The sequence below is a fragment of the Phacochoerus africanus genome, chromosome 11, assembly GCF_016906955.1.
Source record: "Phacochoerus africanus isolate WHEZ1 chromosome 11, ROS_Pafr_v1, whole genome shotgun sequence".
NCBI lineage: Eukaryota > Metazoa > Chordata > Mammalia > Artiodactyla > Suidae > Phacochoerus > Phacochoerus africanus.
In genome coordinates this window covers 62023026-62043681 of record NC_062554.1, presented here as the reverse complement: position 1 = coordinate 62043681, position 20656 = coordinate 62023026, and the positions used below count along the sequence as shown (strand labels likewise).

The 20656-nt window shown below is 35.4% G+C and overlaps 1 protein-coding gene across 1 annotated transcript in view; it reads right to left on the bottom strand.

Moving 5' to 3' along the window:
- The window catches only part of GUCY1A2 (guanylate cyclase 1 soluble subunit alpha 2), a 398753-nt gene that overhangs the window by 33391 nt on the left and 344706 nt on the right, over positions 1–20656 (bottom strand). Inside the window, exon 7 of the mRNA XM_047752790.1 lies at positions 9020–9174. Coding sequence (XP_047608746.1) covers positions 9020–9174 — 155 coding nt within the window. The remainder of the gene's footprint in view (positions 1–9019; positions 9175–20656) is intronic.

The window sequence follows — 20656 nt, the reverse complement described above, 5'->3', positions numbered from 1 at the left end:
AATATATACATGAATGTAGTCATTAGTGCAGATGAGCATTTTTGTTTTTTAAAAAGAGGAAGCTATAAGTAAACTACTAGACAGACTTTTCTGAAGCCCTTTGGATGTCTTTCCTTAGGAAAGACAATAGGAAGAAGAATAATTATTTACAATATAATATCTCACTCTTGCATAATAATAATATTGACAAAGGAATAGAAGCAGATTTTCTACCTACTGTTTTTAACAAGATTAGTAACTATCATCTTTTACATGCAAAGAGAAATATACCCAAGTAAGTTCATATTTCATCAATTATTCCATGCATATCTCAATATACTAGAAAGACGTCTTCCACTAAATTGTCTAAAAAGTAAAATTAGGAATAGTATGCCTGTATTCACAGTGATTTTTATCACATGAATTAGACTCAAAATGGTTGCATCACAGACAAAAGATAGTTTTTTGTTTAATGAGGAGTCTTCTCTTTGCCACAGTTTCATCATATACTCTCATGTTCAGATCCAGCATTAGAGATGACAGATATGGTTAGAAATATGGAGATGCCAGTTAAGTATTTTAGGAAAAACACTCCTCTTCTTTATTACCTTGAGTATGAAAAGAACTCCAAGATAGTAAAAGTGTAAGCTGGGCATATTCACATGTACAGAAATAGGAAAGGAGCAGAATTTCCCCTGCTCTGATTATAGCTTGTTCCCTACTGCTCTTTTTACCATTCTCTTGCAGAAGAAATCCTCTCATTAAGGCATATTCAGAAATTATTGTTCCTTATCCTTAGCTATTAAGCCAAAGAGATAGTTTGGCCGTGGATAAGAACTCAGGGTCTAGAGTAAGGCAGCTATGAATCTGAAGTCTGACTTTTTTAGCTATGTGTTCTTGGTGGCTTATTTAACTTTTCAAAGACTCAGATTCTTCTTATCTGAAAAATTAAGGATAATACCAATGCTTGACTCACAGCCTTGTTGTGAAGATTAAATGAAGTAATGTGAAAAAATACAGAGAAAAAGTAACTCAAAATACACTTGATATTACTATTATAGCATTTTAGGACTAAAAGCTATTTTAGAGATCATTTAGGTAATTTTCTTCATTGTAGAGATGAGGGGATTAAAGTCAAGAAACATTACCAGGTTTGCCAAAAATTACACAAAAGGTTAATATTTGAATCAGTTCTCCTGATTCCTAGACTAGAAATCTATTATGCCAAACTCTAGCTTAAACAATGTAGTTTGTGGAGTTAGTTTTAAGTTTGATGCTAGTGATCTAAAGATATCTATAAGTTAAGAATTACAAGTTTTTGATTGCCTAGCTTTTTTAGAAATTAGACAGGGTTAGCTATGTCTGAGGGCAGACTGTGAAATAAGAAAGCTGAGATCATCTTACATAAATTCCATGTTTTTCAGGGCTACTCCTTAATTCGCTTCTCGAGCCAAATGCTCTACCACTTAAATATATAAATAAAATCATTCTTTGTTATGGAATTAATGTTTGTGTTCCCCCATAATTAATTTGCTGAAACCCTAACCTTCATTGTAATAGTATTAGGAGGTGAGGCCTTTTGGGAAAAAGTTATAGTTAGACTAACTTATAAAGTTAGAGCTCATATAATGAAATATGATTAGTGCCCTTATAAGGGTCATAAGCACTTCCTTCCTCTCTCTTTCTACAACATCAGGATGAAAGGAGAAGTCAGACAAGAGGGTTCTCACCAGAACCTAAGCATGCTGGCACAACGATTTCTGACTTCCAGCCTTTGTATCTGTGAGAAATACATTCTATATTTCTGATAGAAATTCTTTAGAAGCCATAAGTAATAATATGCCAAAGCCTTAATCTTTGACTTTTCCTTTTCTTTCCCAGATTTTTTTACATATGTATGTGTGTACATATATACATATAAATATATATTTTTTAAAGTTCTAAAAAATGAGGAAGTACAAGTAGAATTGGGGCTATAGTTCTAGGCCTTTAGAGTTTTCCCTTGTTGTAGGAAGAATAACAACTCCACATCCCACCCACTTAAAAAAAAAAAAAAAGTCCATGTCCCATAGAATCTTGGGATTAATTAAATTAATCCAAAGATGAATCAACAAATTAACATTACATATAGAGTTAAGGTTGCTAATCAGCTGACTATAAATTAAAGAAATTATTTTGGATTCCCCAATGGACTCAATGTAGTCACAAGGGTGCTTAAAGGCTGCCTGGTGGCCTAGCACTTAGGGATTCAGCTTTGTCACTGATGTTGCTTAGATATAGTTCCTGGCCTGGGAACTGGAAAGAAGAAAAGAGTCAGAAGATGAAATATATCTGTAGAAGCAGCATCAGAGAGGTACAATATTGCTGAGTTTATGATGGAGAAAGGAAGCCGTAACCAAGGAATGTGGGTGGACTCTAGAAGCTACAAAAGCAAAAAAAAAAAAAAAAAAAAAAAACAAAAAAAATAAAAAAAAAGGTTATCTCTTAGATCTTCCAGAGAAGAATGCAGCTATGACATCTTGTTTTTAAATCAGTGAGACTCATATCAGACTTCTATTGTACAGAACTGTAAAATATTTAATTTGTGGCATTTAAGCCACAAACTTTGCTGTAATTTAATTAGCACTATGCAAATTATGTACTATAGGAAAGAAAATTCGCCACCCTAAAATGTCTCTTTGGCATGCAGATAATTTTGACCTGGAACAATCAAGGCCCCCAAAACTCAGGAAGAAACTTTAACATTCTCCTTAACTGCCTAAAGGATTGTAGATAAAAGTCCTATTTCAGAAAAGCAGATATCACTATAGAAAACTATGGTATGAATTAGGTGTGGTAGACTAGGGAGGATTCTAGCAAAATCTATTTGTTAAAATTCCTTTCTGTGCTGCATTGTTTTTGCATGACCTAGCAAACATTTCTTTACCAAATAATCGGCTTTGCCATCTCCATGTCACTTGTCTCCTCCACTTTGAAGTCCCAAATCACTATCCCCAGGTTTTTTTTCTTTTGTTGTTGCACCAGAGGCAATGGAAGTTCCCTGGCCAGGGATGGAATCCTGAGCCACAGTTGCAGCATTGAATCCCTAACCCACTGCACCACAGCGGGAACTCCCCCAACATCCTCTTTTGACTTTAGTGGAAGATGGTATTTAAGGTAAGGGTTTTGGCCATTTCAGAGATTTACTTAATTTTCCTGGGTCTCTTTCATGTATACATGTTATTAAATTTTTGTTTGATTTTTCTCCTATTAAAGTCTCATGTCAATTTAATTCTTAGAACAGCCAGAAGAACCTAGAAGGATATAGGAAAATCTCTTTCTCCCCCAACAGTACCTTTGCTTAAATTTGGGGATTAGCCATGAAAATGTTTTTATCACATGACTAAGACTCAGTCATCTGTAAGATGCCTTCCTAATAAAAACTTGTAGGAATAAGCTGATTACTAGCTCAGCTTCTGAGTCATAGCTCAAAATGCCATTAGCCAAATTACCAAACCCATTGTTCCCTTAGAACTGCCCATGAGGTCTGTAATCCAACTATCACACATCACTCAACATGGCTATACTTATACTAATGAGAGTCAATTGTAGAAATAAGATGGTCTTTTTCTTCATGGATGGAACAGGTTGAAATAATAAATGAATGTCTGCTATGTTCCAAGTTAAGAGCTTTATAAATACCACATATAATCCAAATAATAATCTTCTGAAATAAGTACCAATTTAAAGATGAGAAAAATGGGCCCAAACAAGTTCCTAAACTTCACTCAGACAATGCATTTTAGAGCCTGGATTTCAACCTAGTCACTCTGATTCTGGTTCACTTAACCACTACTCTAACTTGTTCCACTGTGCACCCTCTGATATTATGTATGAGCTGTATATATAGCATTGGTTAGAAGGTAACTTGGTTTTAACTGAAGAAGGGGCCTCGAAGTGAATGAAAAATGGGCATTCTGAAAAGTCTAGAAGTGATCAATTGTAAAATGGAAAAGACAAAAATGCTGAAAGGTTAAGGAACATGTTATATCAAAGTAATTAAAGAGTCTTTCTACAGCTTTAGTTTGCACTTAGCAAGGGAAGACAATTCTGCTAAGGCAAATGTTTGATTATTCATGTCATTTCAAAATTTCCTGAAACTGTCCCTAATATAAGCAATCATTTCAGTTTCACAGATCAGTAGCATGATGTTAAAAGACAATTGTTTTAACATGTGTATTATTTTCAAATTTGGATGAGTGGGAACAAAGATGTGTGTAAACATAACATTTATTGGAGAAAAAAAAATATCAAAAATAAAAATTTCAAAATTCAAAAAAATTTCCTTTTGTCCAGAAATAAAACTAGCAATAAAGTGCTCTGGGTGAAGAGGAAATGGTCCTTGGTCATTACTGCATGCAACAAGATAACTTACACTAAGTCTAAAAAAAAATGAAGACTATTATATAAAAGTTATGGACTTGATTTAAAAATCTTTATTTCTTACATCCAAATGAATTTTGAGATAAACAATATCTGGTCATTCCAATTCTAGTAACCTTTAGGAAGGTCTATTTTCTATATTACATGAAATGTAAAGTAGCTTAACTTATGCAATGACTAGTAAGTAATGTTCATAGAAACATAATTTGTAATAATTAAAAATTAGAAAAGTAAAACCTAAGTGTTCATAAAAAGAGGAATGAATGAGTAAAAATTTAAATATGGTATAGTCATACACTGGAATGTTGAATAGTATTTATAATGATGAGCTAGAGTTATATGTCTCAACGAAGATAGATCTCAAAACATGAAATTTTTTAGACGTTAGAGAAAGATTCATAAAGTGAAATATTGTAGGGGAAAATGTCCCAACAAAAAGGTCGAAAGGAGACACCCCAGCCATGATGACTAATCAAAATCTGGCCAAACTGCCCCTAACCCAGCCAACTACCTCTAACCCCACATATCTGCTTCTGTAAAACTCACTCCCGCATCTATTACTTTGCCAGTTCTCACTCCTGTCCGCCAAGCATGAATCCGGAAAAACTAGCCCATAAAAGTCTTGTGAAACCCTTCTTCGGGGCTCAGACTTCGGAGAGCGATCTCCTCTGAGCCCTCTGGCGTAATAAACCTGAGTTTTCCAACTCTCCGAGTGCTCGCTTTGTTTCTTGCCAGGTGAAAGAACTGTTGGAGCTGGTACACTGCGGCCACAGAACCGTTGGAGCTGGTACACTGCAACCACAGAGCTGCTGGAGCTAGTACACTGGCCATAGGGCTGCCACTAGAACTGATACACTCCAGCCCTGGGCTGCTGGCAGCCGCCGCAACAATATAACTTATGCAAAATAAAATAAATAAAATGTTATTGTTTCTGAATACGTATGAGAAAGTTAATGTAAAAAAACACTGACTTTGAAACACGCCAAATTCATTAGGATATTTTTCATAAAGAAAGGAAAAATTGCAAAGGAAGCACTTTATGTATTTTTATTAAATGACATCTGAAGCAAATACCACTGGGGTGTTAAACTAGTGGTGGGATCATGGGTGTTACATTATTTCTTTTAATTTTTAGTATTTCAAAATATTTATAAAAGTTGTTTTCTTGGTGATGAACTATTAAAATATTTCAGGCAAAATATATTTGGAATGAGTTATTCAGAAAAGTATTTCAGTTTCTTATAATATCCAAATAATCCATTCTCTCAAAGTTTATGATAATTATATATTCTTCCTGGAAATAAACTGAATAGAAATCTTGAAGATTTCAAGATATCCAGATAGTATTGGACATTCTACAGCATTTAATTCAGGAAAGAAAATTGAAATTTCAAACTCTCATGAGCTTAATACTCAGTTTTATTGCACAGATTCCTATTTATTCTAAGAAAGTTCAATTTTGTCTCCTTACAGAGAATACTCCTGAGAAGTCCACCTGGTATTTCACTTGACTATCTGGGGAAAGGGAAGTATACTCTACACTTGTAGCTTCATAAATCACTTGTGCTGTGTAGAATAGAAAAATTACACATAGCTGAAATGTATAAATGTGGATATGTGAAACCAACAGCAAGTACTTAGGAACAAATAGATCCAGAATCTGAAAATCTAGTCACACTGAGAGCATATACCTAAATTTAATTGTCTAGAAACCTACCAGGAAACAAGGTACTTTGTTTTTAATGGTATCCCAGATAAAAATGGATATCAAAGGTCATTGAGTTCAATCACTTTTCTGAAGCATGGGAAAACAAATTGAACAGCAATTGGTTGGGATTTTAGGATCTCAGTAATTAGCTACATTTCCATCCAGGTAATGGGAATACCTGAATTTAATTAAATTACCTGAATTTAATTTAATCCCTGGACTGCTGCCTTTCCCACTCCCTAATATATTCTCCTTCTGAAACCTTGAAAATCTTTTTTTTAATTTTTTTTGCCATGCCTATAGCATGCAGAAGTTCCCAGGTCAGGGGTGAAACTGAGGCACAGCAGTAACCTGAGCCAGTGACAATGCCAAGTCCTTAGCCACTAGGCCACCAGGAAACTCCCTGTTGGAGATCTTTTAAGTACAAATCTGGCCAAGATACTCCTCTACCTAAAAAGTCTTTTGTGGCTCTTAGGATTAAGTTGAAATGCCCTAACATGACTTACAGCTTCAGTTGATCAGATTTTAGTTTTATCTCTTCATCCTCATCTAAGCTCACTCCTACTTTGGCTTGAATACTCTAATCAGGGTTTATTGATCACAGCACTAATCTATTTTAATAAACTGTTTACTTGGGTAAATCTACCATCTAGTCTGTGGTCTCCTCCATGAAGGTAGAGATCATATTTATGCTGTTTATTCTTATAACATTAGTGCCTAATATAGTGCTTAGAATATAGTAGGTACTCAAAAAGTATTTGTTGAAAGAAGGGAAGGAAGGAGGAATGGACATAGGGACAGATAGAGGAAAATTGTCATTTTGAGGATAGACTAAATGTAGAAATAATGTAAAAATATTTGTATAAAGTATTAGTAGGAATAACATGATTTGGGAACAGTCAGAGGAAGTATCTTTTACAGTCTACCCAGATGGCAGCTCAATGTGTTCAGCTGTAGCTTCATGTGATTTTTTAGGGGGGTGCAGGTGGGGATGAGGCAGATCATAACAGAACAAAATGTCCTTGCAATGGTTGAAACGATTTAATTCTTCAGACCTTATTGATCTCCAAGGATCATTACAACCTCAACTAATGTGAAAAAGATTATGAAAACTCAAAGACAGCATGCACGTGCGCAGACTTTGTGTGGCTTGTGGGGTTTTCTTATAAAGAAAGACAGTTATAGTTATGATGTGGTATGAACTTATCACATGGTTAGTCTATTCTTTACACATCATATATAAAAAATGGACTTTCTGTAAGTCTACATCCACTTACAGAAATATGAAACATAGGTATTAGCATCATGATGGGAAAAATCACAACCATGGCAGGAGGATACAGATGAGAGGGTTGATCTTCAGGAACTGTTTCTTACCCTGTGTCCTAGAGCACAAAGTGCACTGATTGAGAGCCCTGATCTAGAGAAGCTTCCAAAATTCCGTTTAACATGGAAATTACTGTCAGATCGTCTGTATTATGTCTAGAATTGTGTTAGAAAAAAAAATGGAAGAAATGTAAAAGAGGCGAAATCCTTATATAAATACCTTAAAAATGACTCATAGGGAGTTCCCATCATGGCGCAGTAGAAACAAAACTGACTAGTATCCATGAGGACAGGTTCTATCCCTGGCCTTGCTCAGTGGGTTAAGGATCCAGTGTTGTCATGAACCGTGGTGTAGGTCGCAGATGTGGCTTGGATCATATGTGTGGCTGTGATGTAGTCTGGCAGCTGCCTGGGAACCTCCATATGCTGTGGGTGTGGCTCTAAAAGACCAAAAAAAAAAAAAAGCCACATAGTTCTTAAGCAACATTCTCTTGATTTTACATTTTAATTTCTTCCCCTTTCTTTTGTGCTCCTTAGGAATCTAGAAATACTTGTGTTTTATCTAAACATCCCTCCACTATTGATGTGTTAACAAAAGCTTCAAAGTGTAACTATTTTGTTTGTTATGATAAATCAACATCTGTTATCCATGTATTTAAACTTTCTGCTTCAGGTGTTTTTTTAAAAAAATTTTTTTTTGTTAGCCTGGATTAACATGGTAGTCACACATTAATAAAAAAAAAAAAATCAATGGTTGCTATTTCTTCTTTAGGGTTTTACAATGTGATTTCTAAGTCATTTAAAACATGGAAATAATGAAATAGCTAGTATACATAAGTTTAGCACTAGGCCAAAGTCTATAAAATAGGAAACAGTCACACTGTTTTCTTAGTCTAGAGATATTTATTTTACCAATTCATTTATTCATGAATTCAGTAAATATTTATTGAATGCTTATTACACGTTAAACATTTAATTTAAGTTCTTGGAATATAATGATGAACGAAAATGGACATGGTCTTGGCCCATATGGAGCTTAATATATAGTGATATATGACATCTACTAGGCACAAGATAAAGATGACTTCAGCTGTCAAAAATTTGTAGAGTTGTCAAATGTGACCTTTAAGATAAACAGAGTTTAAAGTTTTACTCTTTATTCAGTATATATTTAACATTGGCAATTTATATTCAGTATCCAAAAGAATAAAACCAAATACATTTTATCTTATTCCTTTGATTTTTATAAACTTTAAGGAATGTTTGGCAATATTAGGATTTCTAGGGTAGTGCAGACCCTTAACATTTGCTTTCCTGTATTTTAAACAGGTATATCTAAGAAGGACAGAGACTGTGAGAAAAGACAAATCTGTATTACCTATCAGTTAAGTCAAATTTTCTGTGTACTCTCTCAAGGTACAAATTAAATTTTGTGTAACAATCACTATCTTTCAGACTAGAGAGATATAGTCATATAACCTTAGCGAATGACAGGTTCAAGACAAAGGATGAGGTCTCACAAATGACTCAATAGTAGCACAAGTCAATGCCAAAGACAGAGGGAGAAGGCCATAGAACACTTACTGGTAAGTGGTTGGGCTGACATTGATGCGTCGAGGGTGACTTCCCGATTCAAATTTGCTTGCCAGAGTGACATTATTTCCAAACAAGCAGTATCGTGGCATTCTCACTCCAACAACTCCAGCCAGCACAGAGCCCGAGTGAATGCCTATCCTCATCTAAAAAAAAAAAGAAAAGGAAAAAGAAAAAGGATATATGCATGTTTTCATTTGGTATGCAGTTATTTTAATGAGAGGTAGAGCTGATTATGTAAACCATCCAGTAAACTCTTGGCTCCTTAAAGACAGGGACTGGGGTCTTTGTCATTTTTGCGAGCCCAATATTTGGACTATTATAGTATCAATGACCATGGATGCTGTGAAATAAATGAATGAATGGATTAATTACAGGAAAAAAACTATGTTTAATTTTCTACAGAAATCCAGTTATGTACGAGTTAAACAGGTTTCATTAGTATTCTAACAAATGAAAAATTTATCATTCTCCTTCCAGTTGTTCTCACATAAAACTGTTTTTCCTTCATAGCATTAAGTACATTGTAAATTAAATATTTATATTTCTGATTATTTTGTTTAAATGTTGTATTTTCCCATGAGAGGAGGATTTATATCTATTTCCTTAATGCTAAATATTCAGCCCTTGGTACTCTACCTAGAGCAAAGTAGACATTCAATAAGTGATGAATGTTGAATTGCTTAAATTTCCCAACATAGTATTAAAATGGGTTATAGAGAACCCCTGAGGCAGTCAAAAAGTGTCGATTAAAAACTTCAAAATGAAATTAAGTGCTGCATATTTTACTTTCTGAGAATTTGGTAAATATTAGTCTGGTTCATGCCTTGAAGAAGTCTTCTCTGTACTGTTAATATACACTTAAATTTTACTACAGTGATGAAGTTGTAGCCACATGGTCTACACCAAAATAACTAAAGCTAATTATGAACAAATTAACAAACTAACAAATTAGCTCTAGGAGACTGTGAGTAACTCTGGGAGAGGAGAATGAAATCAGATCTTTAGATATCCACTAGGAAAGCAAAGTGTCACCCTTTTACTACCATGCCTTCTCTTGCCACTATAGTTGACAATAAAAAGCCATTGGACTCCTCTGCATGTATCAACTCATAATAAGACAGGTTGAAACTTATGCGATCTAGATAAGCTCTTAATAACTTCTTTATCTACTTTAAAAAAAACTGATTCTAAAACTTATTTGGAAATTCAATATGCTAAGAAGAGCCAAAATGCACCTGACAAAAAAGAAAAAAGTTGAAACATTTCCCCTATGGGATACTGTCTTAGTATAAACATATCTAATTAGTGCATGGTGCTTAGATGGGAAAATAGGCTACAAGAGCAGATAGCCCAGAAAGACTTCCATGCGTGTATGTTATTGACATATGATAGAGCTGGCATTTCAGATTAGTGAGAAAAAACTTGACTTCCGCTAGGATGCTCTGGGTCAACTGTGTCTACATGTGGGGAAAAAATATCCAAGCAGATTAAAGATCTTAATGTGGAAGGGACAACTTTACAGCTTTAAAAGTAACTGTTTTAATTAAGGTAAAGTTCAATCTTCAGGGTCAGTAAAACTCTAAAATATAGACTCCTAAAAATTATAGATTTTTATTAGTCTCTCAGTTACAGTTCCCATGTGTGTGGCCCAGCTTGTCAGACAGCTCTATTCCCCTCAATCAGTTAGGGACCAGGTCCTTATCACTGTGTTCCTCTATATGTCTTGTCACATATTTGCTATTATAAAACTTGAAGCTGGGTTAGGAGCACCCTCAAGTTCCAATCTATGATGTGACATGATATATAGCAAAAGTACAAAGTAAGATCACAAAGTTACTACTTGAAGTGATCTTCATTCCTTTGTGTAGACCAGGGTTTATATCTGGTATCATTTTCCTTCTGCCTAAAAGATTTCCTTAAATATTTAGTGTGTGGTTTAGGTCCACTTGTGATGAATATTTTCAGTTTTGTGTTCTGAAAAGGTTTATTTTCTCCCTTTACACACATACATACACACACTACACACAAATACATGTACTTTTCAGTAGGTACAGATTTTTCATTTGATAATTTTCTCTTTCAGTGCTTTAGTGATGTTGCTCCACTGTCTCCTCCTTTGCATAGTTTCCTGTGAGTAATCTGCAGTCATGCTTATCTTAATTCCTTCACGTGTAATGTTTTCTTTTGGCTGCTTTAAGTTTTGCTATTTATTGTTAGTTTTGAAAAATTTAGTTATAATTTCCCTTGACATTGTTTTCTTCATGTTTCTTATGCTTAGGGATGGTTGAGTTTCTTGGATCTATGGGTTTTACAGTTTTCATCAATTTTTAAAAGTTCAGTTATTATTTCTTCAAATGCTTTTTTTATCCACACCTCCCTCTCAGACTCCAATTACACATATATTATACATATGTTTGCAGTATTTCCACCATTCCCTGATAATCTATTCATTTTAAGCATTTTTTAATCTCTTTATTTTGGATGATTTCTATTTCCAGATTTACTAATCTTTTCTTTTGTAATGTCTTATCTTTTATTAATCACACTCAGTCCATTTTTCTTCTTAAATATTGTATTTTCCTCTCTCAAATTTCAATTTGAACTTTTAATTTTTATCTTTCAAGTGTCAAATTAACTTTTGAACATATGAAATTCAATTAAGTAATTATTTTAATAATTTTGTCTGCTAATTCTAATATATGTTTCAGTTCTGTGTCAGTTTTTATGGATTTTTATTATTATTATGGACATATTTTTCAGCTTTTCTGCATGCCTAGTAATTTTTGGTTGGATGTTAGATATTATGAATTTGACTTTGTGCTGGATATTTTTATATTCTTATAAATATTCTTGAGCTTTGTCCTGGGATGCAATAAAGGTACTTGGAAATGGCTTTTTTTTTTCTTGAAAGTCTTGCTTTTTAGAATTTGTTGACCAAGTCTTGATTGGTGTTTCATGTAAAGCTAATTACTCCTCCCACTCTAAGGCAAGAACCCTCTGAGTACAGTCTCCAATGCCTATAATGTGGTTTTCCAGTCTTCCTGATGGGAGCAGACATTTTTTTCCCCAAAGTCCTGTGTGAGTTCCAGGAACTTTTTTTTCCCCTAATCCTTTCAGGTGATTTTCTCCACCTGGCTTAGGTAGTTTCCTCACACACAAACAACCATCAATACTTTGCAGAACATATAGGCGGTCACATGGAAGATCTCTAGTGGTCTTTGTGCAATTCTCTCCTCAGTTGTACTCTGTAACTTCTAGCTTCCTTGGTCTCCAGACTCTTAGCATTATCTCTTCAACTTAAGGAGTTTGAGTTCCTCCTATTTGTCCTTCCCCACACTATAGACAGAATGTCCCCCCACTCCAATTACAACATGGAAACTATGTTTAATTTTGTTCCCTGTCTTTTGGGCATCACTCTCCTGCATAGCTTAATGTCCAGTGTAACAAAACTGTCTTTTTCTAAAGTTTTGTCCATATTTTTTATTGTTGAAGATGGGAGTCTTCACCTGCTATATTGGCTGCAGAAATGAGGTATAGTTTTTTGTTTTTTGGGTTTTTTTTTGTCTTTTTGCCTTTCCTTGAGCCACTCCTGTGGCATATGGAGGTTCCCAGCCTAGGGGTCTAATCAGAGCTGTAGCCACCAGCCTATGCCAGAGCCATAGCAAAACAGGATCCGAGCCGCATCTGTGACCCACACCACAGCTCACGGCAATACCAGATCCTTAACCCACTGAGCAAGGCCAGGGATCAAACTCGCAACCTATGGTTCCTAGTCAGATTTGTTAACCACTGCGCCACAATGGGAACTCCGGTATAGTTTTTTTTTTTAAAGAAAGCAAAACTATCTTAAAAATGTAGTCCTATTTCTGATTGTCTATTTGGATTTAAAGATAAAAGATTATAATGAATGGTAATATTCCTTTCAAACAAACATAAGGCACTTTTCTCTAAAATTAACAAAGTGTTTGAAAAATATTGTATTTCTTTGGAGTTCTGTATGCTTTCAGAGGGCATAATTATACTAAATTACTTTGTGGAATACAGAATTGACTAAAAACACCCAGATCTTAGGTACTAAGGTTGTCAGGTTGTACCTGTGATGTTTTTAAGCTAGAAGAGAACAGAGAGTGAATATCAAACTGATATATTTTACAGCCTCTATATTCTATGCTTTTATTTTGAGAAGAAGACTCTATCTATATCACCAAATCAAGTGTATAGAAGACTTATATGGTTCTACCTCTACCTTCTTTTAAAGACCTGAGGCTATTTCTTTTTTTAAACCAAATTGTCAGAATGAGAATTATTATAATCAAAAAATGGTGAAGATAAAAATCCTGGTGTTCTTGGGAAGGTGGGTAAACAAATGATCATTAAAACAAACAAAGAAACAAACAAAAAACCTCATCTCTTAGAACACTACCTTAAAACAGGCACAAGAATATCAACAAACACAAAAATAGCACAGATTTTCTGTTACTCTCACTGCTGCGTGATGAAACAGGATTTAGAAAATTATTTCCTTGGACATAAGGAGATACCATTGAGAACAAGCTGAATCATCAGGCTCCATTTTCTTTTACATTAATTTTGACAATTTATTGAGATTTCTTAGGAATTGTTGCCTTATAAGGAAGTCATTCATTCAGAACCTACCAAGAGCATCTAGCAGTTAGGCAAAATAAAGAGATACTTCTAACTGTCAATGAGGGATTTAGATTCATCTTGGCATGATTTAACTTTATTTAATTGGTTAACCAAGCAATAGTATTTGCATCTATCTGGTCTGTATACTCTATTTAGCTAGAGGATTGCTTTGCAATAAACTAGTGGTTGTCAACTGGGGCCATTTGTGCCCCTCAGTGGACATTTGGTCACATTGAGAGACATTTTTTTTTTTTATTTCCACAACTGGGATGGAGAGCTACTATTGGCATTTATTCAGTAGAGTTAAAGATTCCTAGGGCAGCTTCCCCACAAGCAAAAATTTTACCAAATACCAATAGGGCTAAGGTTGAGAAAGTGTGCATTAAACAGACTTCTGGAAACCTATAAACACTTAGTAAAGCAACACACACACTCACACACACATGTATGCACACTGCTTTAATAAGTTCAATGCTTTGATGAATAACACTAGACTTCACTTTTTTAGGGAAAGTTCATGAAAAAATTGTGTTTTTCCTAGAGATTTATTGAAAAGCAGAGCAACTTTAGGATCTATCTTGAGGTTAGGTTACCTATTGCTCAGTCTCCCATATCTACATGAAATAATGCAAAGCTCTGAGATATATCAAAATCTCTAAAAAATCAAAACATTCAATTATACTCACAATACTCTCCAGATCATTTATTTGCTAAGGTCCACATAAACAACTGCATTTTTAGATAACATTCCTTTTACCACTCTTAAAAATAGAAGGTTTTTATAGTTTAACCTCAGCTACTCAAAACTCCTCTCATTTAGTAAAGAAGAAAGTTAGGGTTGGAGAGGCAGCACTGATCAATTAGTCCAGCTCCCACATCTTATGAATAAACTGAAGTCAAGAGGAACACAATGAAAAGAGCAAATTAGTATTTGGGCCAGCTGTAGACCATAGATCAGTTGGCTCTAAGTTCAGTGTGCTATAAAAAGCACTCAAATTAAAATGAGTCTCAAGCTGTTTCTACAGGTCCTATCAGACTAAAGCAGACTATTAAAAAATCTGGTTTGCCTACTCCATATAGAAAGAAGGGCTAGCCTTTCCAACTGAAACTTGGAAAAAATTATATAATCATTAAATCCAACATTGGAAACTTTCTGTCCCTCTTCCATCATTTTCATGCTTCTCCACACTAAATATTTCTGACTTGATTTACTACACATATTCCCAAAATGCCTAGTATATCCATGCCTCTGAGCCTTACTCATGTTAATTGCCTCACTTGAAATACCATCCAGACTCTCTAGTATATACTCAGGGTATAAAGGGAATAATTAAATTATAATAAATTCTAAAAAAATTAAATTATAAGAGGACAGAATATAGGCAACAGTGAGGTGGGGCTGACCAAGTCTGGGACATGGAGTACTCCTGGAGAAAATACCCTTTGAGCTCAGTGCTGAAGGAGGGATGATTGGCTAGATGGGGAGGGGTAGCACAGCTGTACATGGAGGAGTGGGAAGTAGAGTGAAAATTACATGAAAAGATCCTAAAACCTAAAGAGTTTTGGTACATTTCAGCACTGAAGGAAGGCAAGTAAAGATGGCTCTTGCCTAAAGAAAATGAAAGAGAGAGGTGGGCCATGAAGAAAAGAGGGTATGCCTGGCTGATCAAACAGAATAAGATTTCGCAATCTCAGTGCTACTGATATTCTGGGTCAAATAATTTCTTTGAGGGATAAGCTGTATTGTTCATTGTAGAAATATTTAGAATCCCTAGTCTGTATCCATTAAATGCCAATCATATATTGAAAATAGAGATTATGTTTGGGTAGTTTTGTTGCATAACCTAAAAGGTACAGACTTTATATGCAATCCTGGTTCTAATATCTACTTATAGTGGTAGGTAGTCTCCAGCCAATAGCACCATGAATTTTTTTTTTTTTTTGCTTTTTAGGGCCACACTCACAGCATAGGAAGGTTCCCAGGCTTGGGGTTCAATTGGAGCCACAGCTGCCAGCCTATACCACAAACGCAGCAACACTAGATCTGAGCCATGTCTGCAACCTACACCACACAGCTCACAGCAATGCTGGATCATTAACCCACTGAGTAAGCCCAGGGATCAAACAAACCTGCAATCTCATGGTTCCTAGTCGGATTCATTTCCACTGTGCCATGATGGGAACTCCAGCACCATGATTTTTTTAGGCAGCTCACTTTCTCCTATTCTAAATTCTGCAAGTTTTGTGGGATTATCTCTACTTTCAGGTCCAGGAGTAGACTCAAGCTGGTAAGGGTATATCCCCCAGTGTTAGCAATTAATTTAAAAATTTTAAAATGATCACACGTAAGCCAATGAGAAAGAATTTCAGAAAATCTGTGAGAACCACAAGAAGAGACCCTCTTGGACTTCCCACTGTGGCTCAGCAGAAACAAATTTGACTAGTATCCATGAGGATGTGGACCTGATCCCTGGCCTTGTTCACTGGGTTAAGGATCCAGCATTGCTGTGAGCTGTGGTGTAGGTAGCAGATGTGGCTTGGATCCCACATTGCTATTGCTGTGGTGTAGGCTTTGGCTGCAGATCCCATTCAACCCCTAGCCTGGGAACTTCCATATGCCGCATCTGAGTCCTTAGAAAACAAACAAACAAACAAACCAAGATGCTATAGTATACATTTGTGAACAGTGTACAGTGCTTCATTGAATAGGTGGTGCCATTTTAGTACCATGATGTGAAGGCTTAGAGCTGCAGGACCAACTTATGGAGCCTGAGGATAAAGCCAACACTGGGTAGGCAAACCAAAAAGAACAAAACAGAAGTCAAGGTTGTGGTAACATAAGTTTTGTAGCTGTCTCTAGTCTCATGTGAAGCTAGCCCTAGTGCTTGTCTTTTCAGTTAAGTGAGTCAAAGCACTCCTCAACTGTTTGCATCAGTTGTCTATTTTACCACTTGCAAAAAAAGAACTCGTTTTTCTTTTTACTAGCTCTGTGAATTTAGTTATACCAACTACCTTTCAAAAGTTATCTGTAAATAATAATCATTATCCCCTTTTAGAGTGGCTGTTAGCAAAATCAAATGAGATAAATAATAGGTCCAGAATAAGCACTGAAAAAAATTAGTCCCTTTTCACACTTCATGGTAGACATTGCATTGCTTATGGTGTGAAGGATGAAATCACAAGCCTATTTATAATTCAGTAAATAGATTTACTAATTCCAGAATGTCCAAGTCAAATTGAAAAAGTGGTTAACATTATGACCCAGCAGTTAATACACAAATACCACTTTCTGTTAAAGTAGCCCTATTTGAGCAAAACAAAATTCCCAAATTAAAACAGAATGCCTCTTATAGAAAAAGAAGAAAGGCTTCTAGAAGAAAAAGGCAGTTAACTGTTTATACATGTATGCGTTTAGGTATTATTCTTAGATTTATGTGATTAAGATTTTAAGCTTTAGAGTGACCAAGATGGTGGAATAAGAAGATTCCTCCCATGGCACATCAGAATTACACCTATTTACAGTGCAACTATTGATAGAAAGATTGGAAGATTAACAGAAAATATCTTGCACAACTAAAGTATAAAGAAGGAACTACAATAAGACAGGTAGGGAGGGCAGGCAAATAGCATAGTCAAGACCAGTACTCGAAGTGGGCAACCCACAAATGGGAGGGTTGTCTCATGGCAGAGGTTCTTCCCAAGGAGCAAGATTTCTGAGCTCCATATTGGGTTCCCCAGCCAGAGGGTCCTACATTAGGATGCCAAGCCCCCATAATGCTTGGTTTTGAAAGTCAAAGGACTTCTTTAGGGAAAGACATAGAGCTGTGGTAAATATAGGCTCCACTATTAAAGAATGCATACAAGATCTTACACACTCTGAGACCCAGAGCAGAAACAGTAATTTTAAAGAAGCCCAATCAGATCACCTAATAATTTTGAACTCCCCAGCCCTGGGAGAGGCAGGAGGCAACTGGAGCTCACCCTGTGAACATAAACTCCTGGGGCAGTCATTTTGGATAACTTTTTCTGTAAGAAGGAAGGTAATGCTTGCAAGGACTGTTTTGGGATCCTCCCTCTAGTTTATTAGCAATGGGACCCAACTCTGCCCACTAGTCTGTCTGTACCATGATTGGGAAACCTTAGGTTAAGCAGCTGTACCAGTCCAAGGACCCATGGGCCCCAGGTCACCCACCAGCAGAACAAAATCAGCTCTGGGACAACCTTGGGCCCCTCAACCAACTGCTTCAGGATCAAGCCCCACCCACCAGCAGGCTGACACTAGATTTGGAACTCCCAGTTCCACAACTACCCACCCTGGAACAAAACTCCACCTTTCAGTGGGCCAGCACTAGCCCTACCCCCCCATCCCAATATCCTGCAGTCAGCTACTTTGTGTCATTATCCTGCCTGCCAGCAACTGTAGCCTCTGCAAACAGTAGGGCCTAGCAACAAACCAGATCAAGGCTAGTCATGCCCATCAGAATATACCCATTAATTAGCTAGCCACAATAGGACTCATACAGCCCACATTGGGGGCATCCCTAGAGCATAGACCAATGGAAACCAGAGAGAAGTACACTGCTAGGACACAGAAAAAGTCTCCTACAAAAGCACACTTCTCCAAGATGGGGAAATGTAACCCACCTACCAAATACATAGAAATAAAAACAGCAAATTAGGTGAAATGAGACAACAGAGGAATCTGATCCAAACAAAGGCACAATATAAAATCTAAGAAAAACTAAGTAAAGTGGAGATAAGCAACCTACCTCATAATAAAAGAAAAGTATAGGCCAATACCACTGATGAACATAGATACAAAAAGCCATCTAAAAATATTAGCAAACAGAATTAAACAATATATTAAAAAGATGATACATCATGATCAAGCGAGGTTTATCCAAGAGATGCCAAGATGGTTCAATACTTTCAAATAAACAATGTGATACACAATATTAACAAATTTAAGAATAAAAATCATTTGATCATCTCAATAGACGCAGAAAAAGCTTTTGACAAAACTCAACATCCATTTATGATAAAAATGTTCAATAAAATGGTTATTTAGGGAGTATACTTCAAAATAAGGCCATATATGATAAACCCAGGGCCATCATCATATTCAAAAGTGAAAAACTGAAAGTATTTCCTCTAAGATTAGGAACAAGACAAAGATGCCTACTCTCACCACCTTTATTCAGCATAGTATCAGAAGTTCTAGCCACAGTAAACATATTAGAAAATACTTCTTTTCATAGAATTTTTAATTAGAAATTAATTTTTAATTTGTATTTTTTTTCTAATTTGGAGTCCAAATTAAAAAGGAAGAAGTAAAACTGCCACTGTTGGCACATTTTACTATATGTAGAAAAATCCTAAAAATGCTGTTAAAAAACTATAAAGGGGAAGTTCCCATAGTGGCCCAGTGGTTAATGAATCCAACTAGAAACCATGAGGTTTGGGGTTCAATCCTTGGCCTTGCTCAGTGGGTTAAGAATCCAGCATTGCCATGAGCTGTGGTGTAGGATGCAGACATGCTTGGATCCCATGTTGCTGTGGCTCCGGCATAGGCTGGCAGCAACAGCTCTGATTCGACCCCTAGCCTGGGAACCTCCATATGCCACAGGTGCGGCCCTAGAAAGACAAATAGACAAAAAACATTATAGAGCTCATCAAGGAATTCAGTAAAGTTGTAGGAAACAAAATTAATATACAGAATTTTGTTGCATCTCTATACACTAACAGTGAAGTGTCAGATAAAGTAAGAAACCAATCCCACTTATACTTGCATTAAAAGATTAAATATCTATGAATAAATCTAATCAAGGAGGTAAAAGACCCATAACTCAGAAAACTATAAGACACTGATGAAAGAAATTGAAAAAAACACAAAGATAAGGAAAGATATACCATTTTCATAGATTGGAAGAATGAATATTGTTTAAAAAAAGATCATACTACCCAAGGCAATTTACAGATTCAATGCAATTTCTATCAAAATACCAAATACATTTTTTTCACAGAACTAGAACAAAAAATTCTAAAATCTATATGGAAACATAAAAGGCCAAAATAGCCAAAGCAATCTTGAGAAGGAATAACAAAGCTGGGGGTTTCCTGTGTCTGATTTTAAACTGAATTGAACAGTAATCATAACAGTATAGTACTAAACTAAAAAGATTTGCATAGTGAAAGAAAATATCAACAAAAGCAAAAGGCCATGTACTCAATGAAAGAAGCTATTACATATCTAATAAGGAGTTAATAGCCAAAATATATAAAGAACTCATAAAACTCAATATCAATACAACAATAACCCAATTAAAAAATAGAGGATCTGAATAGATATTTTCCAAGGAAGACATACAGATGGCCAATATCTGTTCATCATAGAAATGCAAATCAAAACCACAAAAATGTATCACCTTACACCTGTCTGAGTGGTTTTTATCAGAAGTATAACAAATATCAACTGTTGGCATAAATGTAGAGAAAAGTGAATCATCATGCACTGTTGGCAAGAATATTAATTGGCATAGTCACTATAGAAACAGTATAGAGATTCCACAAAAATTTAAAAATAGAGCTATAATATGACCCAGAAATTCCACTCGTGGGTATTTATCTAAAGAAAATGAAGACACTAATTAGAAAAGATATATGTATACCATATATTAATTGCAACATTATTTATAATAACCAAGATACAAAAGCAACCCAAGTATCACCAGCATCTATTCTTTATTCATCTATGAATGAGTGAATAATGAAAACATGATATGTATATATATATACACAAACACATACATATGCAGTATTACTCAAGTCTTTGAAAAAAGAAGGAAATCTTACCATATGTGACAACATGGATGGTCCTAGAAGATATTACGCTAAGTGAAATAAGTCCTATAAAGACAAATACTGTATGATTTCACTTACATGTGGGATCTAAAGAACAAACATATGAACAAACATAAA